The sequence below is a fragment of the Equus quagga genome, chromosome 14 (assembly GCF_021613505.1).
Source record: "Equus quagga isolate Etosha38 chromosome 14, UCLA_HA_Equagga_1.0, whole genome shotgun sequence".
Classification (NCBI taxonomy): domain Eukaryota; kingdom Metazoa; phylum Chordata; class Mammalia; order Perissodactyla; family Equidae; genus Equus; species Equus quagga.
The window spans coordinates 10,192,092-10,219,540 of NC_060280.1; the positions used below are offsets into that span (position 1 = coordinate 10,192,092).

The window sequence follows — 27,449 nt, forward strand, 5'->3', positions numbered from 1 at the left end:
GTCCGCAGCATGTGACTCTGGATGACTGCTCACCCTGGCTCTCTGGGGGGCACTTCTGGCTCGCCTGACATTGCGGCTCAAGCTTACATCTGCAAAAATACATCAGGAGGACACCATGGTGTGGGGGGCGGGGGGAGAGATTAGCTCCATGCTCTCCTCCTCCCCAGGAGGAAAAAAACACCCAGAAAATCAAGCCAGTTAGTGTCTCCAGGGAGAAGACAGATGGAAATATACCTGCAGTTTGTTTATTAGTAAATATTGGTAGGGGGGCCTACATGTTCCAAGCTCTCTTCTAGGTATGGGGGTACAGCAGTAAACAAGAAGGAGTCTTTGTTGTCATGAAGTGTCCAACTTGGAGGAAGGACAAACGACCCACAAGCATGCACATAGAGACCTCTGTGTGACCCTGCCTCACCGAGCCGGGCTGTGCCTGAACCCATCTTCGATTGATGGTTCCACTGCCCGGAAGATCTCCAAGTCTCACGGCCTCATTCGTGCCCTTGACAAACATTTTCTGAGCGCCTAGAAGTGCCTGGCTGCAACCTGGGGATTTAAAGCAAGCAGGACAGTCTGTTTTCAGGATTTGGTCAGTCTGATGGGAATGTCAGCACTACAAATGGTTGCAGCATAGACAGACAGAGTCAGATCCCACACAGAGTTCCGTCTGCACATCAAAAGGAGCTCCCAGCCTTGCCTGGAGGACGGGTGCAGGGAAGACTTTGGGGCAAACAGCTGAGCTAACTCACCTGAAGGGTAAATGAAAATTGCCAGGTTACGTCTCAGGCCCTCTGAAAATGATTCTTTCTGAGCGCGGACATCAGCAGCAGTAAAATTCACGGGGCCGTTTATCTTGGGAATACACTGGAGGTCTCAGCTAAAGTCTAAAATGGGATTCAGATGTCTGTGTGATAAACAGATGTTGGATTTCCCAATCCTAGAAAGTGGCTGGAGTTGAGGGGGAAAGACAGGGTTGGGGAGGAGAGTAGGGTCTCTGCTCATCTCTTGGTCCCAGCCTGGTCCTATAGAGGACAGACAGGCTGGAGGAGCTGTTTTCATGAGGGCTGAGTGAGACCTGGGGACACGAGCTGCCTGCTGAAGGAACCAGGTGACAAGAGAGGGTAGAGGGGGGACATGCTTCCTTCCCACGTCCTCAAGGTCATACAGTTTGTTCACAGTGGGGCCACGGTGCCTCCTCATGAGGGAGTGCACGACAGCCGGGCTCTGGGCAGGGGCAAGCATCTCCCCCAAGGCCTTTGAATTTCCGGCGCCCAGTGCCAACTGTAATTGACCTTTCTCCCAATCAGAGGCCTCTCTGTACTAGCTTGTTAACAGTCATGGTGGATACAGCAGAAAGATTCAGAGTCGTCTTCCTTGGAATCTGAAAACGTGGGCTCCAGGCCTGCCTCTGTCACTCAGCAACGGTGGGGGGATGATGTGTTAGCATCACACATCACATTACACAGCACACTCCCTGTTTGTGCCTCTGTTTCCTCATCTGTAAAGTGAAAGGATTAGACTCCAGCATCTGGAATCACTTCTGCTTCTGCACCTTATTGATATTAAATAGAGTAAGTGGGTCCAAAACATAACTGGGTCCCAAACAGTTGAAGATGGAGATAAAGGCCTTCTTAAAGAAGATACAGAAGCAAAACTCTTACAAGGAAAAGCTTGATGAATCTGACTGTTTCCAAACTAAAAATGTCTTCATCCTAAATGATACCACAAATAAAGTTAAAATAAAAACACCTTGGGGAAAGTAGTTGCAAAAAACACAGAGACAAAAGCTGCATGTTTGGACTACACAAGGGACTCCTCAAATCAACAAGAAAAAGTTAACTCAAAGGAAAGATGAGCAGATCATGACTAAGCAATTCACAGCATAGAAAATTAAATGGACAATAGAAATAAGAAAACATGCTCAAATTTACCAGTAATGAAGGAAATGAAGATTAAAACATGAGTGAAACACTGTTGTCCCACCCACTAGAATGGTCACACGTAAATATTTGGTATTACCCATTACTGGCACCTGTATAGGGAACAGTGACCCTGTCGGCGGGAGCAGGGGAACAATTTGGCAGTAGCTGTTAGAATGCAGAACATTCAGATGCTGGGACCCAGCGGTTCCCTTTCTCAAGAAGTCCTTAGAGAAGCACCCGCACCTGCCTACGGGAAGCTCATGCAAGAACCTTCACTCCAGCATGGTTGGTCATCACTAAACAACAAAACGTGTTACTAGAGCAGATTCTCTGCCTTTTTTCACAACTCGATTTGCAAGGAGACTGGCTTGTCATTGTGTGTGAGATTCTGTTGGGGATGAGTAGATCAGTGACTGAACACGGTGAAAAACAGACAATTCATATTTTTCTGATAGGTTGAGGTAATTGGGTATTTCTTCCAGTGCGTGCAGAGAAGTTTGTGGATACACAAGGGTTACAACTCAAGAGAGTAAAGGGGCTGGCAGTTGGGAAACATGCATTGATTAAGGCAAAAGTATTCACCAGCCACCTAGTACTCTTATCAGAAAGAGAAGAATAAATGTAAAGGATGGAGGAGAGGGTATAAAAAGATACAACGGTGCTCACCAGGACAAGGATGGTTTGATAGCTCTGGTCTCAGGGGAGAATCCAGGGGAGATATTATTCTGTGAATGTGTTGGACTCTCTGCTTGTGCCTGAACAGAAGGAAGACCATGGAGACACTGGCCCAGGTCATGAGCTCCAGACAATACATTGTGGGTGGATATGAATGCCACATTTAGTAAGTCTGTGCCTTCGTCACAAAGTGTAGCTGAGCAGTATTTAAAATCTATAGTTGTTGTGGTGTTTTTGTTACTCCATTTTTCAGTCACATGCATAGGCACTGTGATATTTACTAGCATGTTCAGGATCCAGCAGAGAATATTGGAGGGACCCATGGACCTTAGGGCTTTTCCTTTAAGTTCTGCCCACCTGGAGTTCCTGGGACTGATAGTGATGGACTGAAAGACACTCAAAAGACACGTGGTACCAAAGGACACACCCCCGGCCACACTGTGAACATAGAAAACAACTTTGCATCCAAAATCATTGAGAAAATGTTTCAACCCAAAGCTGCCATTGTCTCTGGGATTCCTCTCAAGGGAATGAAGGGAATGACCAAGGAGTTGGCTACAGTCAAGTGCCTGAAAATCAAATCTGTGGATCTTGACCTACCTCCATTGGAGTAAAGGGAGATATAACGACACAACTGTGAGAAATTTCCCAGGATTCTAATAATAATAATCCAGACCAGGAAGATTGTTCCAATTTTCAGATTCATGGAGGCCATTCACTTATTTTACGGGGCTCAATATTCACGTTTGCAAACAGAGGATTCTGCATGGAGACACCAGTTGTGGGCTACTGTTTTCAGGGAAAATTAAATGCAAAAATCTCCACTTATCATCACTGTCCCCTGAGAATTTATTTCTAATACATATTTTTCTTTTGTTAAGAGATTTTTCAAGTCTGATGTACTTATATAGCACTTACAAAGTCACTGTTATTAATGCTGTATTTTTAACATATTTAATATTTACAACTGACTCAGGGAGTCAGGACCTAAGGTTATTCTCCTTTTATAGACAAGGAGAATTTAGCTGCAGAGGTTAAGGGACTCAACTAAATGTCAGTAGAGTCAGGGTTTGAACCATAGCATCGTTGCAATGACATTGGTGTTTACCATTGTGCCGTATTCTCTCACGTCTTGTGTAATTTAAATAATCCAAATATACTTATACATTGTCATATTTGAAACAAGAACAACAACAAAGCAAAACAAAATAACAACAAAGCTGGGAGCAGAGGAAGCAGCTTAAGCGTCTGTCTATAAACAAACCTCATTAATTCTATGTTATGCAATAATACACGAAAAATTAAGAGTGCAGTGGAGTTATGTACTGACATGGAAAAATCCACAGGACATAGCAACGAGTGGGAAAAAAGTGAGTTGTGGAACAGTACAGGGTATGATTCCCTCACAAGAAACAATAATTGTTCCCACAGAAACCACATAGCAGAGGGTCTGGAAGGATTAACGCCCCATCAACAACGTAAACTAATTCTGGGGAAGGAAGAGAAGAATCAGTGTCGAGGAGGCCTTCTCTATCCTGTTTGTTAAGAAGGCAATATATTCATGTGTTACTTGTGTAATCTTAAAGATGGTTTTTTAAAGTATTAAAATATATTAGCAGTTGATAGTTGGCAGGTTCCCCTTTTCCCAACCTCCAAGGAACAGAATTCCTATGCCATAAATTACAGGATCATCTCAAACCAACCCACTCCGCACCAAGCACGTCCCTCGTCTGGCTCTGCGCTGACACGGTCCTCGGAGGCCGGGCGTCCTCTCCTCCCTTCGAGGATTCCATTAGAGTTGGTTACGGAGCTTCGACATGTGTTTGCCCAGCGCGAACTACAGGGCGATTCTGCGATTACAGCGGTGTTTTTTGTTTCTTTCTCTTTTTTTCAATAAACAGAAAGGTTGAACATGTTAACATTCGACCTGGTGTAAAAACATTTCAACCAAAAGCCTTTGGAAATTGATTTTTGTGGTGAGCAACCTGGAGAACATTTGCTCGAAGTTGCTCACGTTTAGTTCCATTTGTTGGCAAGAGGTGGTATGGGTGCTCCTTTAGAGCTGTGGTTCTCAAAGTGTGGCCCCCAGGTCAGCAGCATCGGCATCACTGGGGAAGTTGACAGAAATGCAGATTCTCGGGTCCCACCCCAGCCCTGCTGAATCAGAGACTTGCGGGTAAGGCCCACAGTCGGTGGTTGAACAGGGCCCCCACAGCATTCAGGTGCACGCCCGCTCACATTTGAGAAGCTGATTTCCATGCCTAAATATAAATTGCCTCCCAGAGAGCTGATCTACTAGGTTTTATCAATTAAAAAAATTCTTTTTGCCCTGATAGAAGAAACATGACGTCTTCATTTTATTACATTTCTTTGATTATTAGTGAGGTTAAAAATATTTTTGTTTGTTGGCCTTTTCTATATTATTTTGAATGTCTTCTTCATGCCCTTTACCTAAACTCACTCTTTCTCAAATAAAATCAAGTTTTCACAAAACTAGGATGAAGGCACAGCTAGCTTCTCTAACCCAACTCTTGCGGAATTCCGTGTGATGTCACCTCAGCATCATCCCCTTCGCTGAGGCAGGCTGCGGTTAGCTAAGCTGGCAAGAAGGCAGAGCACTGGAGGGGTCCGTGCCCTTCACTCGGCTGGGAAAGAGCCGTGGATCTGAGAGAGCTACGGAAGGTCAGAACCTGGAGCCAGTCTTCTGTGAAGGGTGACAAGTCCTGCTTCTGACGATGCTGACTCAGAAGGAAGAAGCCTACTGCAAAATCACCATTATCCTTTTGATGGCAAGAGAAAAGTCCTCTCTAATCAATGCCGTGGGATATCAGAATGGTTTCCAGTTAAGAGTATTTTTATTCAAATGGATGCACATCTGAAATCACAGTAGCAGTGGGCAGGTATTGGGAAGAAAACGGCAAATCCTAAATCTTCTGGTGTGGCTAGAAATGCTGTAAACTCAGGAAGGAATGTTGAGACCTTCCTCCCACTCCTTGGCCTTCCTCCATATTGCTCGATGGGAAACCTGAGGGCCGGGGAGATGGGACTGACGGGACTGACGGGGCTGGAGGCCGAGCGGTGTGGGAATAACAACAATGGGAAGAATAGCTCACACTCACAGAGCGCTTTTAGATGCTTTTTACTTATATGTTAACTCATTTAATCCTTGCAACAACCGTATGAAATAGGCATTATTATTATTCCTATTTTATAGCTGAAGAAACTGATGCAGGAAGGTTATGTTTGCCCTAAGACCCACAACCAGTAAATGGCAGAGCCGGGATTCAAACTTAGGCGGTCTGGCTCTGGAGTGGGGCTTAATCACCTTGCTGGGATTTTGCCCCGCACAGCGCGTCCCAAAGTGCACTCTAAGGAAGGGCAACTTTGGGTTGAGGTGAACAGGTGTCTAGCTCAGCTCTTGTTAGGGCCTATAATGCACCAAGCTAAACGGTAAATTTTAAAGAAGCAAGTAAACCATGCAGCATTTCCCAGACATATTCAACCCTTTAAAATCCTGTTGCAGAAAAGATTTTAAAGAGCTTACATTCCACAGACCACAGGTTGTTAAACACTAGTATAGCAGGCTTTTGACTCAGACTCAAGGGCCTGCTGGAGCTGGCTCGCATCAGCTCGTGAGAGCCAATTGTTAAATTTTCAGGTATTTTGAAAGTCAGTTGTTAAACTCAGTCATTATTAAAAATTAAATTAAATAAACTCACAATTAAATAAATTATATTACAAAGGTAATGGATACTCAAGACTTGCTACTTGCTAATTATTTTACTACACTTTACTGTGATCTGTGCTCTTCAGTTTGCTTGTGTCTATTTGCGTCATTGCGTCTGCATGGTGGGAATATTTATTTGTGTGCTCCTGGGCATCGGCATCTCTTCCCAACTCCGTCTTCAGTGATGTTAACGTTGGTCGCTTGAAATCAGTCACGGTGAGAGTACTTACAGCACCACAACGGGCAAAGGCTCCAGTCAGGGCTCTCTGGAGGGAGGAGGGCTGTTTTTGGAGGACTGGATGTTAAACGTTTACCAGCACACCACTGCAGACACATACGCTTAAAATACTGACTTCACTGTAGCTATGATTTGGGGGAAACGATTCAGTGTTTTGGTCTCCCACTTTTTAAGACTTTGGTCTTCTGTTTCTTAAGATCGTTGTGAGGGTTACATAAACCAGCCTGGCTTAAGCGGTGGTTCCCACACCTGACTGCACGTCAGAATCACTACAGATCCCTGAACACTACTCAAGACCCACAGCATGGGAATCTCTGGGACGGTGCCCAGGGACCCGCACTTTGTGAATAAAACTCCCCAGGACATGCAAACCTGCATTTGGGAACAAGTGGTTAAAGCCACCAGGGGAAGAGAATAAGGAGACTTCCGGACTAACTAGCTATGAAGAGAGAGATTTTTCTTCCAACTCCAGCATAAGCAGCAAGCACAAAACCCAGATTTTTCTTTCTGAAGGGTGACTTGATACAGAGTTGAGGCAGAGAAAGGGGCCCCCTGCTCCCCGAGCTATTTTGTGTCTATAATCCTCTCCAGGTAACTCGCCCAGGTGAGGACCGTTTCTCTAGGCCTTCTGAAGGATGTGCAGATCACTCAGTTGTGAAATCGCCTCGGCAATGCTCTTTGCTATCATGGCTTTTCCCTGTCTTGCATGCAAATCTTGACAGCAAGGCCAAGACACCAGGCCCACCACAAGCCACCCTAATCCTCTTGCCCATCATTCATACCCGAACAAGGCCAACAGCAAAAGCTGACAAACCCGATCAGACCCCCGAGGTGGACAACCTGAACGCTGCCTTTCCTCTCTAACCAGCCCCAACTCCGTTATCAGAAGGGTCAAACGGCACTAGTGTTGGCTCAATTTAAAATGTTTTATTGGGGCCGGCCCTGTGGCTGAGTGGTTAAGTTTGCACACTCCACTTCAGTGGCCTGGGGTTCATCAGTTCAGAACTCAGGCACAGACCTCTACACCGCTCATCAGGCCACGCTGAGGCGGCGTCCCACATAGAAGAACTAGGACCTACAACTAGCATATATGACTATGCGCTGGGGCTTCGGGAGAAAAACAAAAAAAAGAGGAAGATTGGCAACAGATGTTAGCTCAGGGCCAATCTTCCTCACAAAAGAAAAACAAGTATACCTTTAAAGTACTTTATTTTTATTACCTAGGCAATATATATGTACTTGGAGATCATCATCATAAGAAAACAAGATGCCCTGGCCGCAGTCCTCTTCAAACCCGTTCCTCCTCTACAGAACCAACCTCTTTTAAATTGTTGAACAATTTCTGTTTTAAATTTTTCTTGTGGTCACATTTATGTCCCTAAATCATATTTACATCTCTATTTCTTGATGCATCCATTGTAGACATTATCTGATCTTACTGTTCTCTACGATAGAAGAGGATTTCACTTACTTCTGCTACCCTAACCTCCCCAGTATCTAGTACTCATTTTATTTCCTTAACTGGTTACTTTAAGCATTTTATATGTATACTTTTATTGCTTATTCCATCCGCACTAGACTGTGTTTCAAGTTCTCACTTCAGAGGAGACACTTTAGAGCTCCAACTCTCTCCTCGGCTTTTCCGCACCCGCGGGGTCCCATCCCTGCTGGTGTCTCCTGTCGGTCCGCATCATGAAGGCTCAGCGGACTCCTGTGGGACGCCACCTGCCCAGCCATGGCTGCGATTTTGAGAGTAAGCGCCTACTGTGATCTTCCCGGCTCAGCATATTCAGGATTGTCACCAAATCTTGGTCACATAAAGCGGCAGGAAACAGAGAGCATAATTTTGAATTCCCTCAGCTCTCCTTTTGTCTATTTGAGGAGAAGATAGCCACCGCCCTCCCCCCTCCCATCACCGGAGTTGTCTCACCAAACCAAACAGCATAGAGCAGTGTGCAAGGGCGGGCGAGGGCGGAAGCGGGTGAGCCTCCGGTTGCCCGCGGGAGGGTCCTTGGAGACCCGCCGGCTAATGAAGGACAGACCCGGGCGCTACGCACATTCACGTGGTCTCAGCTCGGTTCCAAAGAGGGGAAGATGTGCTGTTTGCTTTCGGAAAATATCTCAAGGCACTCTTTAAACCACACAAACGGTTTTGTTCTTTCAAAAACCTTTAGGATAGAAATGGGGATAAAATGCCACTGGAAAAAAATCCATGCTGTCACTATTATTATAAAACTATATAAGATTTTAAAAAGCTATCTGATCAAGATTTCTCATTAGCTAAAATATTCTAATTATCAATATTACTAGTTTATGTAGCTGTGTGTTGAAGAGATTTTTGGAGTCACTCATAATTTTGTCCTCGTTTCCTTACCTATTAATTCATAAATAAAGAAAACATTAAAATATTTTAGAAATAATTTATTTGATCTTTTTAAAGAAGCTTAAACTATATCATTCTGTGCAAGCAGTTTTCACACACATACCAGAACAGCAGAATTAGCTTTGCCATTTCTAAAATAGACCAGATTATCTACTTTTTGAAAAAAGATCAACATGCAATTCAATTAAAAACTATTTAAATGTGTATATGTTGATTAAGTGACCCATCCATATGCAAATCCAAGATTTTCCTGTGGGAACAGGACCATCTGATGGTCTCATGCTCTGAAATTTGAAAACATCACAGTGGTTGAGAAAAAAAGAAACGTTTAAACATGGACTAATGATATGCAAGAGGTTTCCTACTTCAGAAAAGCAAAATAAAGTAGTTCATAGATAATAAAAAGTCATTAAGGATGAAAAAGTGCCGTAGTATTTACCTTTGTCTAATTATAGCAAGCCCCCAGTGTAGATCAGATGCTGCATTCATTATTTCATGCAACAGATACTGACCGAGCGCAGACTATGTGCCAGTGCACAATACAGCAGTCAGTAACAGGGATAAAAATCCCCGTCTTTCTGGAGCTTCCATTCTAGTGGAGGGAGAGAGAAAATAAAGAGACGAATTGGTAAAGTATGGAGTGTATCCGATGGCAACGAGTGCTGAGGAAAATAAGGGAGGAAAGAGGATTCGGGGTACGAGGGTGGGTTTTACATCATTAAATTGGCCTCTCAGAGAAATCGTGTTGAGAAATGACTTTTGAGCCCAGACCTGAAGGAGAGGAGGGAATGAGTTAGGTCACCATATGGGAGAAGAGCTTTTGAGACAGAAGGACCAGCCTCAGACAGAAAGGTGCCTGTGAAGCGTGCGGCAGAGGAAGCCGGCCCGGCTGGAGATGCATCAGTGGGAGAGCAGAGGACACCGTCTCAGAGGAGGAAGAAAAGGGGGTGGAGGTCACGTAGGGCTTTGTAGATGAATGTAAAGGACTTTAGCTTTTATTCTGAGAGACATGAGCAGCTCGGGGGATGTCTGAGTAAAGGAATAACAAGCTGACACATCTTAAGAGGACGCCTTTCTGTGACGCACTGAGAATAGATGGGGAAGGCTGGCGTGGGGGAAGCAGAAAGACCAGTTAGGAGGGTCTTATGATAATCTAGGTCAGTGGTTCTCAGTCTCTTTTGGTTTCAAGACCCCTTTAAACTATTAAAAATTGTTAAGGACCCCAAAGAGATATATTTATGTGGGTTACGTCTATTGCTACTTACCATATTAGAAATTAAAATTGAGAAACATTTATAATATTTGTTTGTTCACTGAATAATAATAAGCCCACACGTGTTAATAGAAATAAATATTTTTTGAGAAAATAACTATGTTTTTCGAAACAAAAGATATTTAGTGAGGAGAGTGGTGGTGTTTAACATTTTACAAATCACTTTATTATCTGGTTTCTAGAACACAGCTGGATTCTCATAGCTGCTTCTGCATTCACTCTGTTCCCAGATGTTGTTCTGGTTGAGAGAAATGAAGAAAATATGGCCTCACATGATAATTTTCTTCAACGCTAAAGTCAAACTTGACAAGTAGTAGCTTCTTAAAGGTTGGCTGCAAGGTGGAATCTAAAACTTTATCAATAAACTTTTATGTTGTTCCATTAAAGTCCAGTGGTTTATCTTGCCCTTGGAATGAATATTTGTAACATTATGCATTTGGGGGGATGGGGAGAATATTAGTTCACCGAGTTATGCAGATCTTCCAAATGCTGACACGTTTCCTTATACACTATCACAAACCACAGTTGTTATTACTACCACTGGCCAGGTTCAGGACAGGTCCCCAAAATATGGCACCTTGGAATACTGAATATTTCAAGCTCAAGGAACTAGAGAAATGGCACATGAAGGAAGGCCTTTCTTATTTTCCATTTTATTAGCTCTGCTTCTGTCTTGTGGCTTCGCAGTAAACAGGTGAACCCATGGTGTTCAACACCGACCATGGAACAAACTTATGTTTGACGTCGTCTTATGATTTCTCCCACCTCCAGGAAGGACTTTCTGACCTTCCCCTGAAGCAGGTCACAAAACCCTCAAGTGAGAACTGCCTCCCTGTACTGGGAGGCAAGGAGACCGCCGAAGATGAAGGGACCCAGAGAGGAAGCTGACCCCAGCATCCTTGCTAAGTTCCCCCAGTTCACACACTCTGCTCACCCTTGTCCTATGGCATCTTCCCACGACTGTTCACTCTTCATGAAATGTAGCATAAAGACTCTCAGGTTTAACTGTTTCTTCACGTCTTCATTTATTTTCTCATGAAGGCTCCTGTGTCACATAAAACTTATATTAATTTGTACGCTTTTCTCTTGTTAATCAGTCTTTTGCTATAGGAGTCCCAGTCGAGAACTTAAAAGGGGAGAGGAAAAAGATATTTTTCCTTCCTCCACCACTAATCTCAAAGTCTTTCAGAACCGGGAAGCCCTCAAGCTCACGGTGGTGGATACATGTTTTCCAAAATTCCAATTTTAGCTTGAAGACTTGAATTTTATCATTAGCGACAAATTCTATCAGTTGTTTTATTTGAAGTGATAAGCTCACGTTTTTCTTTTGCAGGACAATGTCTGCCATAGTTTATCAGCTGTTCTTTCAAGTAAAAGTGATGCTCCATGAAAGAAGTGGCTAGTTCAGCTCACAACTCAATCACACAAGTGCTCTTCCCGGAGGCAATTACTATATTCCAGCATGCAGTAAAAGTGCTTTGTTAGCATCATACAGAATATTAAAAAGACATATAATGAAATTAATATTTCTTTACAGCTTCATCAAGGATATTTTAAAGAGAATATGTGGTAGTGAAGAATATAGCAATGACTAGTATAGTTTGGTGCCTTGATTTGTGCTAAGGGACCAGCAATTTTACCCACAATTGCTTTTGCATCATCAACGTAGATGTCAATACAGTGAAAAAAGAAAATGATGTCTTAGTACTATTGCAAAATAGTTTTGAACTCCTGGCCTTCCTGCAAGATCCTTTTGGAGTCACCAGCGGTCTGTTGACCACATTTTGAGAACCAATGATCGATGGTGGTTTGGATCAGGGTGGCGGTAGTGGAAGCAGTGAGAACTATTTTGCTTCTGGATATATTTTGAAGGTAGATCCTATATGACGTGCTGGTCAACTTGGATGTGGAGTGACAGGAAGGGATCAAGGGTGACCTTAAGGTTTCTGGCCTGGGCTACCGAAAGATGAGGTTCCATTAAGTGAAATGGAGGAAGATACCAGGAATAGGGCTTGGGGAAGATCAGAAAATCAGTTTTGAAGATGTTAAGTTTGAGATGCCCATGAGACATCTAAGTAGAGACGTCATGTAGGCAGTTGGATATAGACTGCAGTGGAAGATAGACGGCTGGAGATACATACTAAGGAGTCATCAGTATCTAGGAATTTAAAACCATAAGACAGGTTGAAATCACCGAGAGAGGGTGGATGGCCAGAAAAGAGATCCTAGGACTAAGGTGCCCACATGTAAAAGGTATAGAGGTGAGGAAAAGCCAATAAAGGCAACTGAAGGAGGAGAGTGGGGAAAGCCAAGCCAAATGTTTCTAGGAGGGTGATCACCAGCATTGAATACTGCTGGTAAGTCAAGTAGAATGAGGGTTGAGAATTGGTCACTGGAATTAGCGTGTCGTTCACTGGTGACCTTGATAAGAGTGGTTTCAATGGAGTGGTAGAGGCAAAGTCCTTGTGAGAGTGGGCTCAAGGAGGATTTGTACACAAAGTTCACAGCAGCTTCATTCATAACCGCCTCACCGTGGAAACAATCCAGATGTTCACCATCAGGTGAATGGATAGACAAATGACGTTAGTGTAAAATGGAACAATATTCAGTAATACAAGGGAATGGACTACGGACACACCTCATGGATGAATCTCAAAAAACAGTGTGCTGAACGGAGCCAGAAATGAAAGAGCACATGATACATGAGTCCATTTATCTGAAGTTCTAAGACAGGGAAAACACATTTATATTGATAGAAACCAGCTTAGTGTTTGCCTGGGGTGGGGGAGTCGGGATAAATGTTAGTTGCAGAGTGACACAAGAAAACTTTTTAGTGTGAAGGGACTGTTCTAAATATCAACAGGAGTGATGACTATAGGCATACATCTGCCAAAACTGATCACACTCTACACTTAAAATGTGTGCATTTTGTTGTGTATCAATTATACCTCAACACAGTTGTTTACAAAAAACAATGAGAAGAGAGAAAACAGAGACAGTGAACATAGGCAACTCTTTGGTCTCAGTGTGAAGGGAAAACCCGAAACATGGCAACAGCAGGAGGGAGAAGCGGAGCTGAAAAATTTTTTAACCTAGGAGAAATCGTAGCCTATTTGTAGGTTACTGGGGAGCAGCAGGGGAAACGCGATGACCCAGGGCTCGTGCTGAAGCACGATCTTTGAGCGACTGAGGGAGTGCGATGTGGCACGCAGGGTGAGGCTGGCTTTGGCCACAAGTGGTGGGAGTGCACTGGGAGGGAAGGTGACACAGGGTCACAGATAAAGGTCGGTTGGGGGTGCGGCATGGAAACCTGTGGAAGTTCTCCTCAGATGGCTCTGCTTCTTGGTGAAATAGGAAACAAGGACTTCATCTGCAAGAACGAGGGAGGAGGTCCTAGAGGTTAGAGAGAAGAATAAAATAGTCAGTGAGGAGAGTGGGACATAAAAGGACAAGGGAAATGAGGATCTGGACACTTGAGATAGGGGTCATGCATTTAAGACGAGCCCAGTCAGCACGGCTGAGCGTCCTCCTCCAGCCCCGTGGAGCGGGACATGTGCAGTCACGAACTTGGATTTGACTCAGGCGTGAGATTTAGCCGAGAGATCAGAAAAGTGAAAGCAAATGTTTACAATGCTGGACTATGGATTTCAAGCCAGGTAAGGAAGGAAGTGTAAACACGAAGAGGTGAGGGACAGTGGAATGTGACGAATCAATGGATTTGGTCTTGGTGGAGTTGAAGGATTGCTGGAAGTGGGACACTGAAGGCAGTGAGCTGACAAGATAGGTAGGTAGTATGATAGTTAATATTGAGATTTAAGCAGGAGCTTGAGTTCTGGGTTATGGCCAGTTCTAGAGGAAGACCACAGGAGTGAGTGGCTGAGGTAAGCAGAGGGCAAGATCAGTGGATGAGGTCAATGAGCCCAAGGGTCAGGGCATGGAAGGGTCACCACATGAAATACTGCACTCATTGACTGAGCAGGAGCAGTGTGGCGGAGTTCGGAGGTAAAGTTTTCAAGGAACGAGGTAGAGTGATCTGCAGGTGGGGAGATGAGAGTGACAAGGTAAACTGGTTGGTGTTATATCTTGATGAGAAAAGATGAAAGATGGCGAGGGGGAAGCCAGGATTTTGGGGAGAATGGTCTATAACAGGCAACCAAACGAGGAAGTCACCTACCTCACATCCAAGTCTCAGGGGATGAGTGGTGAGGGAGAGGACGGTCACCATTTATGGGGTCCGCTGGGGAAGCAGAGGCCTCAGGAGATCCAGGATTTGGATAGAAATGGGGGGATACACAGAACTGCAGAGAGATTAGGGATGAGGGAGGCAGAATGAATTCGGAGGCGTGGGCTTCTTGTGACTGACATGAGTTGGAATAAAGGGCGTATTGAAATTAGTCGTCATGGTCACAAGGCAGTAGTCTCAAGGCTGGGAGTGTTGGCAGAGAGGGAGGGTAGGGTCCTGCCAGAAGTGTGCAGTCCTTGGGCTTCCACATTCCACCTGAGTAGATGGAGAGGGAGGTGGGCTCGCTTCTGGTATTAGCACTCTGCAAAAGTACTTCAGCTACTCCAATTTATTTTTAAGGACATATTTAAAAAACTTATTGAAGTTCTATAACATTACAGAAAGTGTACCTATTAAAGAAAAAAGCCACTCATAATCCAATCACCCTAACAAATTATTTTTTGTTTCCTCTTCAATATTTTAGCACATGTAGGCTTTATCTTATAATAAGTGGATCACAAGTTATCTCGCTTTTTTATCATAAGAGCTTTTCCAAGTGGCCATGAGGACTTGATATTATTTTTATTGAGAGCATAATATTCCATGAAGTGAATATAATTTACTTAATTTCCGCCTCCTTCACTGGTTAGACCAATGGTGATTATCTTCATCTTAAATAATTACAACTAACTCAGTGATGGGCCATTTTTGTATCTATTTAGCTACACTCCACAGCTTTATGAATGCTCACTGCTAGCCAAGATGTTGAGGCAATATATGCAAACTCCTGCTTATTTTCCCCTCCCAAAACTTTATTGGAAATGACAAGTGAACTACTAAGACACTTTAAAAGTACTTTGCTTGTTCATCATTCTGCTTGGAAAAGTTTACCTTAACTTTATAGCAAGAAAACGGACACAAAATCATTAAAAATACATGAGCCTCCAAGGTGACACGGCCTGATTTGACAGCTGAGCAGGGACTTTCCGTAGCTGCCCACGGTACAGAGCGCATCCGTACCACAGCAACACTCCAGGTGAGAACCAGGCAAGGCAGGCGCTGAGGAGCCTCAAGGCATGACGAAAGGTGCTGATACTAAGCAGTTTCCCCAACTGCCTCTCCTGCTGTTGGAGTTTGTTTTGGGTCCAGAGCCCTCTTAAAAACTCAGGTTAATGAAGTTCATGCAAATCCTTCCTTACAGGCTTGCAAGTCCTTCATTAACTGCGTCAGTTTGCAGCTTGTGGGTGGGGTTCAACTGTCTCTAACTTTAAAAAGTTCTGTTTGCACATTTCTCTGGTCTTATTAAAACTTTCTAAACAGGGGCAGGCCTGGTGGCGCAGCGGTTCAGTGCGCATGTTCCGCTTTGGTGGCCCTGGGTTCGCACGGGTTCAGATCCCGGGTGTGGACACGGCACCGCTTGTCAAGCCATGCTGTGGTAGGCGTCCCACGTATAAAGTAGAGGAAGATGGGCATGGATGTTAGCTCAGGGCCAGTCTTCCTCAGCAAAAAGAGGAGGATTGGCGGCAGATGTTAGCTCAGGGCTAATCTTCCTCAAAAATTTTTTTTAAAAAACCCAACTTTCTAAATAAAGTTGATAATCAACTACAAAGTTTCAGTTTACTGATTCCCTTTACACAGGGCACTAAATGTTAGAATGCAGACACCAGTCTCAAGTATGTAAATACTGTATTTAAAAAAAAATTAGCGTAAGTCTTGGTCAATCCTCTAAGTCTTCACAAATGGAGTACCTCCCCCAGTTGCTTAGTTCCACGCTTAAAGAAACACAGTCCTAGCACAACCAGAGGCACTCACAACTAGAATACACAACTATGAACTGGGGGGCTTTGGAGAGAACAGCAACAAAAAAAGAAGATTGGCAACAGATGTTATGTTAGCTCAGGTGCCAATCAAGAAAAACAAAGCAGTCCTTGTAACCTGTGTTCTATTGCATGGATCTCCTCTGCCGTGGCCATTCATGAGTTGTATGAGGAAATATTCTACCTGCAATATCAGTATCTCTGCCCCAATGAAACTGCATTTACCAAAACGGGCAGTGGGGTGGATCTGGCCTCGGGCTGTAGTTTGCCAGCCCCACAGCAGACAATGCTTGACCTCAGCGACCTCCCCAACCTTGCCTTTCATCCCAGATTCATCACAGTCCTGCACACTTGATCTATACTTTCGAGATATTCTGCTACACAAAGGAATCTGAATCCGTGGATGTTTTGGGTATATGCCACAGCCCAGCAGCTTAAATGATCATTTCTGGCACGGCCAGCAGGAGCTAAGCGGCGGATCATCCTGTTTTCATTTCTCCTGTTGAATGCTCTTAGCAGTACTGTTACCACACTTGCCCCACTTGATGGCATGATTGGTGAGACTAGTGTGGACTGGTCCCAAATCAGTAACTTCACACCTTTTCAATATTCCATTTTAAGTGAGAGCGGCAGAACGCACAGGTGGACCACATTGGTTACTCAAGATTAGGTGGTAAGAAAGCAAATAACCGTGGGACAGAATTATCCCCCCCCACCCACCAAACAGGGATTACTTCAGAGTTAAATGACAGCTCCTTGATTTATTTAAAGTGTGTTCCTAGCAGTCGGGGCTACTTACTGGACCCTTTTGTGTAATGCTGTACGCCATCAAGTTCTGTTTTCTTGGAACATTCCTTCCAAAACGCTCTGTTCAGAAAATACTACTCTATAGAAAAGGCATGACTATTATACTCGGAATAACCACACAATTACAACATAATAATGTTAGTTTTCACAAAGGAAAATAGAAAAATGTATTTTCCCAATGGAGATAAAATAAAATCCTTGCGACAGAGTAATTTGCTATCCATAAATGCCCATCTGCCACAGCACGAAAGGACACTGTATTCATCATTGTCAAGGGCTAGCAAGTATTTATTTTTTAACAGCAGTTTAACATCTGGAATTCCAAGTGAAAAGCTAATATTCAGACTCTCATATTCTTATAAAATGTTTAGGTACACAAATTAGAATGTTCCAGCCTGGGAAGGCTAATTGAAAAGAACAGAGATCCACTAACTATGGCTGGGCTGGTTACAACCAGAAGAAAATCAAGAGCCTCTGGGTGAAAATCCCATGAAAACCAAACAAGAGTTCTGAAGAGAAATCATTTTTGAGAAATACTTTTAAAAATAGTAGAAAATATTTGCTATGCACTTAGAAAAAATAAAAACAAAACAAAAAATGAGATGGTTTTTGCTTACTTTAAAAATCCATTAAATCTTCTCATGGGCTCCCTCATTTTTGTCTTATCACCTACCCTACTCAGATTAGTGCATGAAGCCTTTCCAGACAAAACTTAAGGTACTTTGAGCTGTACTAGCAGCACCACACATTTCCTGTAAGGGTCTGAATTCAAACACACGGTGAAAACAAGCTGGCTGTTTTAACCCAGGGAAAACAGAAATCATGCTTAGAGACTATGGACTGAAATACCATTATTTGAAGGGGCTAATTTTCCCTCTGCTAGAAGTCCAGTTCTCCAACATAGACCAAAAGACAATTTCTTTTTGACATTGTTTTGCTATATTAAATATTAACACCTGCTGTCATCTTCCCACCCATTCCTGTACCAGGGTGGTATGAGGCTGGCTCTCAATCTGATCTAAGTAGATGCCGTACACCCTTTGGAAGGGTCCTGACTGTATGACGATGACAATACTGTCCCCTAGCACTTGGTGAGTGTCTTCTCTGTGCCAGGCACTGATTTAAGTAGCTGAAATGCGTTAACTCGTGAATTGGCAAATTCATGGAGGGAGCAAGGGATTAAGGGGTGCAACCAAGATCACACAGCAAAGAAGAGCTGGGCCCAAGGCTTGGCCCTAGGCACTGACCGCAGAGCTCTTGCTTCTCAGCACTGTGCCGTGCTGCCCTGAGTAGGTTGTGCTGTGAAAAAGAACCAGCTGTTGAACTGAAAAGAAACATGCAACTTGCCGAACCCTAAAATCCCTGTTTCTTAAAAATCATCCCTCTCTTAAGACTTGTTTTAAATGCTTCTGCTTTTATAAAAGGCTTTAATATGCTGAAATACCATTTTATAAGGCTGTTTGTTGTATACATTTTATTGAATGTTTTTCTAGTCTGTTTCAGACTGAAATAACTGATACAATTGTATAGAATGATATATTAACAGTTACATGTTTAACTTGGCACATAAATCTAGTTTGAAAAAGGTATTATATTAGTAAATAAGTACATATTTATCCCAATCTTTAAAAACTTTGATGAAACCTAGGCTAAATGTATTAAAATTAGACTTCCTGGGCAATACTAGAAAACTCTATGGCTAAAGAACATTTGCAAAGAGGGAAGAAGCTCCAAAATGAAAGCTGGCACTCCAGAATCATCCACTAAGCTGTCTTCAAAGACGATTTGTGGGATGCTCTCTTCCACATTTTAGTCCCTTACACTTGCTCTTTCATCTATTACTTCCTGATATTCTAGCAAATAATACAATTAAGAACTCCTCCCCCTCAGGGAGGAAATCTGCAATAAGACGGATATAATGAAGCATCATCCAAATAACTGATCAATTACCAGTTTTAAAAACTTATTAAAAATCAAAGACTGTCTCTGTTCCAAATCGAGGCCAATTTAAATGATTTTCAATATAGCTAAACTCAATGGAGGGGTTACATTTGGTTTAATCTCGCTGACCAGACTTCCAGGAATGTGATTATCCAGGTGGCCCACTAGGACCCATGGGTCCTCCTCCTGAGCTGAATGACATTTCATTCCTCCCACACTTCTCCAAACTGAGGAGGCTCATTAGGAAAGGACCCATCCTCCGTGTGCTCACATAAACCCCTCTCTGCACCTCCGACCCATCCCACTCCCACAATACACATGGCAGAGTGTGCTTTCGTGGCCTCTTCACTGGAGACTGTAAGTCTGCGTTGAATCATTCAACGTGAGGGTCACAATGAGAGAACGTGGGTCTTTCTTATTCTTGTGGACTGTGATTTTTCCTTTCAAGGCTTCACCTATAGAAGAAAGGCAAAAATGTGTTTAAGAATTCACGGAATACGGTCTAGCAGATAAGTAACACTGTATACCTAGTCCTTCTTTTGTTTTTGTGAGACGTTTCGCTAACTTTTTTAAACTTTTTAATTATTCTTTAAATTAAGAGATTTAATTTTCTAAGGCAATCTTATGTTGAATCTTTGAACAAAGCAGATCTAATTTACACACTGCAGGTGTGAATTCCTTGTGAAAGAGAGAGAAAACTCCAGCGGTCATGCAGGGTTGGGAGAGCAGTGTCACTGGACTCCTGAATATGGGGCCTATGGAGAGAGTCCTGGGCTCTCAGGACACCAAGACACGCTCCTGCCCCAAAGAGCTCATGGTGGAGGGTGAGAGGAGGAGCTAGGCCAACAATTAGCCAACAGGCTGCATCTGGGTGTGCTGGAGGTGAGGACTGGGGAGGGTGGAAGGCAGCAGAAGGCAGTGCCTCACAAGAATGAATGAATGATCTGAGGACCGAAGGCACGGTTAACCTAAGGAGCGTACGTGGAATGGCATTTAAGGGAAAGAAAACAGGTAGAGAGCCTTCAGGAAATGGCACTTTGGGGAACTGAAAATTACAGTTGGGAAAACGTAAATTTATATTTTATGGAGGCACATGACGAGGCTCTTGGCCTTTAAGGTACTAACACTGTAAATGGAAAACGGAACTTACACAGGTAAAACGGTGAACCCAAAAATTATTACATATTTGTTTAAAGGCAAAGACTGATTCCCTAAAAACTTATCCTGTATGCTCCAAATTTTATTTTACATTTTTAAACGATTTTTGACAAATTTTTGTAATTTTTACAAGTTATGTTTAAAATTTTTTTATAACTCCACAATAGAATTACATCTATGTGCTTCTGTGATTACAAATACTTATTTAAGTTTTTTGCATTTCTATACCAAGAGCCACTTAAAAATAACAAAAGATATTGATAAGATGTAACTGGTCACCATTCCTTGCTTAACCAAGAGTAAGACCACACCAAACAGCCGCAGGTACAGCTCCGCAGGCGGACGGACACAAGACGACTCCATGTAAAATGACTGAGGACTCCATATAGAGCCGCCCCACTGCTAAATCAGTATCATATTTTTAAAAACCTGCAAACCCCTCACATTAAGGGACAATGAATCTGAATGTTTTCCATATGGTAGTGAAATAGCACAGTAAAACTTAACAAAACCATCTAATAGTTATATTTATTTCAGAGTATAAAGATTCCAGCACTGATACATTCAATACGTAACTGCAACGAAGGACAGAGGCTGGAAAAGAAAGACGTGCAACAGCCTTTCCTTGCAGACCACATGGTCTCGTACACAGAAAATCCTAAAGCAACATGCAAAAGAGCTACTAGAACTGTTAGATGGTTTAGCAACCTTAGGATGTAAGGTCAATATAAAAAATTAATTGTCTTTCTACATCTTAGCAATGAAGAATTAGAAATTAAAATTAAAAAATGGCATTTACAGTAGCATCAAAAAAGCATGTAATACCTGAGATAAATGTAACAACATACGTACAAGATTTAGTCACATAAAACTAGGGAACAATACTAAAGAGGATCTAAGAATATGGGGAGATACATTTTGCTTGTGGATGAAAGACTCAATGCTGTTAACATGTCAATTCTCCCCAAAGTAATCTATAGATTCAATGCAATCCCATTCAAATTCCTAGCAGGCTTTTTGGGGTAGAAATTAAGTTGATTTTAAAATTTATATGGAAATTTAAAGGATCTAGAACAGTGAAAACAATTTTGAAAAAGAGCAAAGTAGGAGGACTTACATCATCTTATAAAGACAACGTCCTACCGGCACAAGGACACACAGACCAATGGGACAAAGTGCAGCTCAGAAACAAACCTATATACATGGCCGATTAACTTTTCACAAAGGAGCCAAGGAAATTAAATGGGAAAAGGATAGTCCTTTCAAGAAATGATGATGGAACAACCTAATACACATTTGGGAAAAGACGAACTACTCCTCTTAAAATTACCGTGAAATAGATTATAGACCTAAATGTACAAGGCAAAACTATGAAATTTTTAGAAGAAACATATAAGGAAAGCTGTAATGTTAGGGTAGCAAAGATTTCTTAATTATGACACAAAAGCAAAAACTTCAAAAGATGTTAAGAAAATGGAAAGACAAGTGGAAACGGGGATAAAAATATCTGACAAAGAACTTTTATCCATATATATAAAGATTCTTATAACTCAGTAATAAGATGCCAAACAACCCAATTAAAAATACAGCAAAATATTTTAACAGAAAACTCAAAAAAAGATATACAAATGACCAATAAATATAGGAAAAGATACTCAATATCTTTAGTCATCAGGCAAATGCAAATGCAAAGCACAGCTATCACTACACATACGACAGAATGGCTCAAATTGAAATGAACATTTTTGTAAGTGATGCCAAGGAGGTGCAGCAGGTGAACCCACAACCGTGGGAGGAATGTCAAACGGTCTAGTCATTTGAAAAAGGGTGCCAGATTTTTGTACAGTTAAACACACTTACCATAAGACCCAATGATTCCACTCCTAGGTATCTGAAATGAAACACGTTCACACACAGACTTACACGACTGCTCCTAGCAACTCTATTCATAACGGCCCCTGACTGAGAGCACGTCACCAGTGTGGCGGCAGGCCATGGTCTAAGTAAACTGTAGTGCGGCTATACAAAGGAACAAAAAGGAACAAGCTCCGGTGATAAATTAAGTACATACGTCAAACTCCAGAGGAATCTCAAAAGCATGCTAAGGAAAGAAGATGCAGTATATTACTTTGATATAAAATTCTAAGAGAATAACACCTTCATATTAGTCATACTAACATACAGTGACAGAAAGGAGATGAGTGGTTGTCTTGGTTTGGGGACTGGAGTTGGGGATGACGGACCACTGGGATCAAGGAGGACACCTTCTGGAGCGACGTAAATATTCTATTTCTTGATTAGGGTGGTGTGTACATTTATTAAAACTCATTGAACTGTACAATTGTGTGCATTTTTACTGTATGTAAATTATAGAATAATGCTGTTTAAAAAATGTGGTGGCTTAGGAATAAACTCATAGATAAATGGATTGTAGTAGAGAAACCAAAACATCCAGCATGGAGATTCAGAACATGCTAAGTGGGGCATTTTATATCACTGAGGAAAGAATACGCATTCAATAGAAATGTGTAAATATAATAAAATGATATTTTTTTAGTAAGTCAGAAGTCAAAAGGAAAAGCTTGAAGATTTGATTATACAAAAATGAAAAAAATTTATCTATAAAGTACGATACTTTATAAAGAAAGAAAAGCAAACTAAAACAATATTAATTTCACTTCTTAGAATAGCAAAGATTAAAAAAAAAGTGAATTTTGATTCGATTCCTGAGGCTGGATTATCAGAAGTTGAGTATCTTAAAGGCATAAAGTGTACCGCAGTTTTACATTCCTGCCACCTTCACCAAGAATGGGGTATTATTAGGGGCCAGCCCCGTGGCCGAGTGGTTAAGTTCGAGAGCTCTGCTTTCACAGCCCAGGGTTTCGCCGGTTCGAATCTTGGGCGCCAACATGGCACTGCTCATCGGGCCACGCTGAGGCGGCGTCCCACTTACCACAGCTGGAAGGACCCACAACTAACAAAATATATACAACTGTGTACTGGGGGGCTTTGAGGAGAAAAAGGAAAAATAAAATCTTTAAAGAAAAAAAAAAAGATTGGGTGTTATTAGAAACCAAACAAAAAAGGAATGAAAGAAAATAAAAATACCTTTGTTATTTAGATGAACAACCAGAATCTAATTGTTCTGACTTACATTTCAGTAATTATCAGTGGGATGGGTATTACTTCAAACGTTTAACCACCATCTAAAAAGAAGAATCCTCTGTGCATTTACTTCAGTGGTTTTCTGCTTGATGTATATGCGGTGTTGTTGCAAATACTTTTTTAGAGCATGTGCCCTGATGGTTGGTGCTCTTTGATTCAGTTGCCTTAGAAGTGTTAAAAAAATGTAAGCTGGCTTGTTCGTAAATCTTCTATTCAATCCCTAGTGTAAGGGTTGAAATGGAAATGTTCCATGATGTTCGCAAATGCAGGTTATCAAATTCTTCATTTCAAGTTTAAAGGATATATTTGATAGTTCCACACATTCTCAAGTTAGAAATATAGCCCAGTCAAGATGAACTAGTAATGGATACTTTCGTTAAATTTTCATGAAAGAAAAAATTTTAAGCGTCAATGTTAAACAAACATCTGAAGAATTAAAAAGTCGTAACATTAATTGCCTTATAAGCTGATATTGTAATTTTAACATCTTAAAATGAAATACAAGTAAAATAACTATTTCTGTAATAATCTTCACTTCAAAATGAGGGTGCAAACAGCACTTATCTAAGTTAATTAAATAGCATGAAAGGTCACAGTAATAAATACATAATTCACACCGCTGAACTCCCTTCAACTGTTCAAGCCTGACTCAAGTGCAAGGCAGCGGCTGTACTCCAGATAGATCAGAGTAATTAATCAGTGTCAGAGAGACACAAAACGACGAGGTTGTTCAGCACGTACACTGCGGGGAGCGCCGCGGAGGACACTCCACGAGCAGAGCCCTATCAGCTTTCTTTTGTCATCGGCAGACGGCTGTTAGGACACCATAAAGCGGTGCTGCAGTTCCATCAAGAACAAAACTGATTGCAATCCTGTTGTAGTAGTTTTTCAAAATTAATTTCTTCCAGAGCTATGAAATTTCATTTCCCCAGAAGGGAGACAAATAAAAAATCATTATTAAAACTTAGAGTTAAAAAATAAAACGAAAAAAAGAAATGGATTCTCCATCATACAAAAGCTTACTAGGTATATATAAAGAGAAATAAATCACCAGATTTTTATCATATTTTCAAAGCCAATGAAAATGATCTGAATTTTAAAATAAACATTGCCATACAAGTTTGTACAATAAAATTGTGCATTATTTTTAAAAGAAAAGAAAAAACACCCTGAATTTAAACTTTAAAGTGTTGTCTGACTCCTTTACAAGCACTCATTCTGGGAGGCAGGTCTCTACCTCTCACATACTGAGTGCTCGGATGTTTAGAACACTCCTTCTGGAACTACATTTAGTACTAGTTTGTGAATAAAATAAAACCAAACTAGACTTACTATTTTATAGTCCCATTTTGCTTTTGGCCAAATGTAGAATTCTTAGTCTGAGAAATTCCCTATTCACGGTCTTCTCCCAAGTTCTAAATGTCAAGTCTACCCCCAGGGGTAGCTTTACCATTACCAAAAAAAAGACTAACCATTACTGAAGATGTTCACACACACACACACACACACAATCTAGGCAGAATAACTGTATAGGCATGTTTACAATATTTTGTTTATTAAAACAAACTTGCCATATTACTTTCTGGATACTAAAATAAGCTTTACATACACAGTAAATTGTCCTGTTAGACTCTTGGCTTTATCTAATGCTACCTAAAAATTTTATAGCATATTGAGTCAAAAGCTACTTTTAGTTTAACTAAACCCAACTAGAGAGAATTCCTTTCAGCCACGCCAAGATAATCTGAACACCCACCTGCTCAGGTGCAGCAGTGTGATGAAATTTCTGACATCAGAGTTGGCAACATAGACCAACTAAATACAACAGCTAGATAAATGTCCTTGACATGGTGTCACCCAAATTGATTGAGAGGAAATTGGATTTCAATGACAATGCATATTACTCTACTTGTTTGTTCAGCAGAATATTTACAATATGTCAAATAAACACACCAGATCAAAAAGGAGTGAGAGAGGCAAATCACTCATCTTCTGTAAGAACGCTTTATCACAGCACACTGGGATGTCATAACACAGGTGTATGCACGAATAAATCCAGGAGAACAAAGGAGGAAGCAAAGAACTTTCTGAGGATAAGAAGGAAAGATTTGCAGAAATAAGCTGGGTCATAAAGGGAAAACTGGAATTTATCAAGTGAAAGAGGTCAAAACAGCTTTCTAGGTGGAAGAATATCTTACACAAAGGCAAGGAGAAAGAAAAGATAGGAAAGTTAGCTAAAAAAGAGCACTCTGCATAGCTGGAGGATATGACGGGCTTATGCGGAGCTGTGACAGCGTGGGGCTGGAAATGATGAAAAATGGTCAGATTGTAAAGGGCTGTGGTAAGGAATCTGGATTTTATCCTGGGGATACTGACGGTCCAGTGAGGGTTTTTAAAAAATTAACTTTATTAAGGCATAATTTACATACAATAAAATGTGCACATTTGATATGTGCAATTCAATGAATTTTACCAATATCTCACTTTCACAAACTTTTGCCTACCTCAAGTGTTAAACTTCTGTTATCTTCTAGAAGTTTTGTAGTCTTAAGCTTTTATATTTAGTTCTATGGCCCATGTAGAGTTGGGTTTTGTACATGGTGTAAGGTAAGAATTGAGATTATTTTCCTATAGGAATATTTAGCTGTCCCAGCACCATTTCTTGAAAAGACTATCCTTTCCCCATTGAACTACACTGGCCTTTTGGAAAAACTTAATTGACTATACAAGTGTATCTATTTCTGGATTGTCTATTTGTTAATCTATGTCTATCTATAGTATACACCAACACTATACTGTCCAGGTTAATGTAACTTTTTAATAAGTTTAGAAATCTCATAGTTTAAGGATTCTAATATGGTTCTTTCTCAAAACTGTCTGGCCACTCTAGGTCTTCTGCATTTGCACATAAATTTTAGGATCAGCCTATTGATTTCTACCTTGCTAAATTCACTTACTAGTCCTATAGTTTTTTTTTTTATAGATTCTTTAGAATTTTCTATGTACACAATCATGTTATCTGTCAATGATGACAGCTTTATTTTTTCCTTTCCAATGGCTTTTAATTCTTTTTCATTCTTCATTGCACTGGCTAAGACTTCCAACATAAGTGAGGGGACATCCTTGCCTTGTCCCAAACGTAGGGGGAAAGCCTTCATTCAGTCTTTCTCCATTCAGGAGGATGCTGGCTGTAGACTTTGTGTGGATGCCTGTTACCAGGTTAGGAAGTTCTCTTTCATTTATAGTTTGCTCTCAGTATTTGTTATGAATGGATATTGAGTTTTGTCAAATGCTTTCTCTGTATCCAATGCTGTGATCGCGTGGTTTTTCTTCTTTCGACTGTTAGAATGGCAGATCGCATTAAATGATTTTAAAATACTGAGTCAGCTTTGGATTCCTGGAATAAACGCCACTGGTCATGGTGGTGTTCTTTTCATATACTACTGATTCAATCTGCCAGCACTTTGGTGAGGATCTGTGCATCCATATTCATGAGGGATACTGGTCTGTAGTTTAATTTTCTTGTACTATCTTCGTCTAGTTTTTGGTATCTAGGTAATACTGCTCTTATAAAATTAGCTCTTTGATCTTCTGGAAGAGATCGGAATTGGTGTTATTTCTTCAGTAGCTGGGAGAATTCTGAATGAAGCAATCTGTGCCTGGAGATTTGTTTGATGGAAGCCTTTTGAAGCTGGCTGCCTGTTTCTGTAAATAAAATTTAATTGGAAAACAGCCACACCCACTCATTTACCTCCGGTCCCTTGGAGTTTAAGGTGTCTGCAGGTCCCCACTGCTGCTACCACTGTGGGATTATCTAGGGGTTGGGATAAGAGAGAAGGAGAGAAAAAAATAGAAAAGAAGGATGGGGAGCCCCCACTCTCTCTGAGCATTAGGAGACCCTTCCATCTGCTAATGCCCTCTTCAGGGTTTCAGGCGCTCTGGCGTCCAGGCTGGTTCCAGGCTTTCTAAAAGTTTTAAAGTTGTATTCAGGGAGAGAGAGGATGGGACACACTTAGATCGTCTCACCTGGAACTGGAATTACTGTGCCTTTATATTTAATAGTTAGTTCCTGCTTTTATTCAGTTTATTTCTGCCTTTTAATTGGCGTGTTGAGATCATTCATA

At 41.5% G+C, this 27,449-nt stretch overlaps 1 protein-coding gene and 1 pseudogene across 1 annotated transcript in view; both read right to left on the reverse strand.

Annotated features, from left to right (window-relative positions):
• Window positions 1-2,357: 2,357 nt before the first annotated feature.
• Window positions 2,358-3,309, reverse strand: LOC124252067 (vomeronasal type-1 receptor 2-like; annotated as a pseudogene).
• A 15,211-nt stretch (window positions 3,310-18,520) lies between these two features.
• PRMT3 (protein arginine methyltransferase 3) overlaps window positions 18,521-27,449 on the reverse strand; it is a 126,023-nt gene continuing 117,094 nt past the window's right edge. The window contains exon 16 of the mRNA XM_046686236.1: window positions 18,521-19,457. Coding sequence (XP_046542192.1) covers window positions 19,348-19,457 — 110 coding nt within the window. The 3' untranslated portion in view covers window positions 18,521-19,347. The remainder of the gene's footprint in view (window positions 19,458-27,449) is intronic.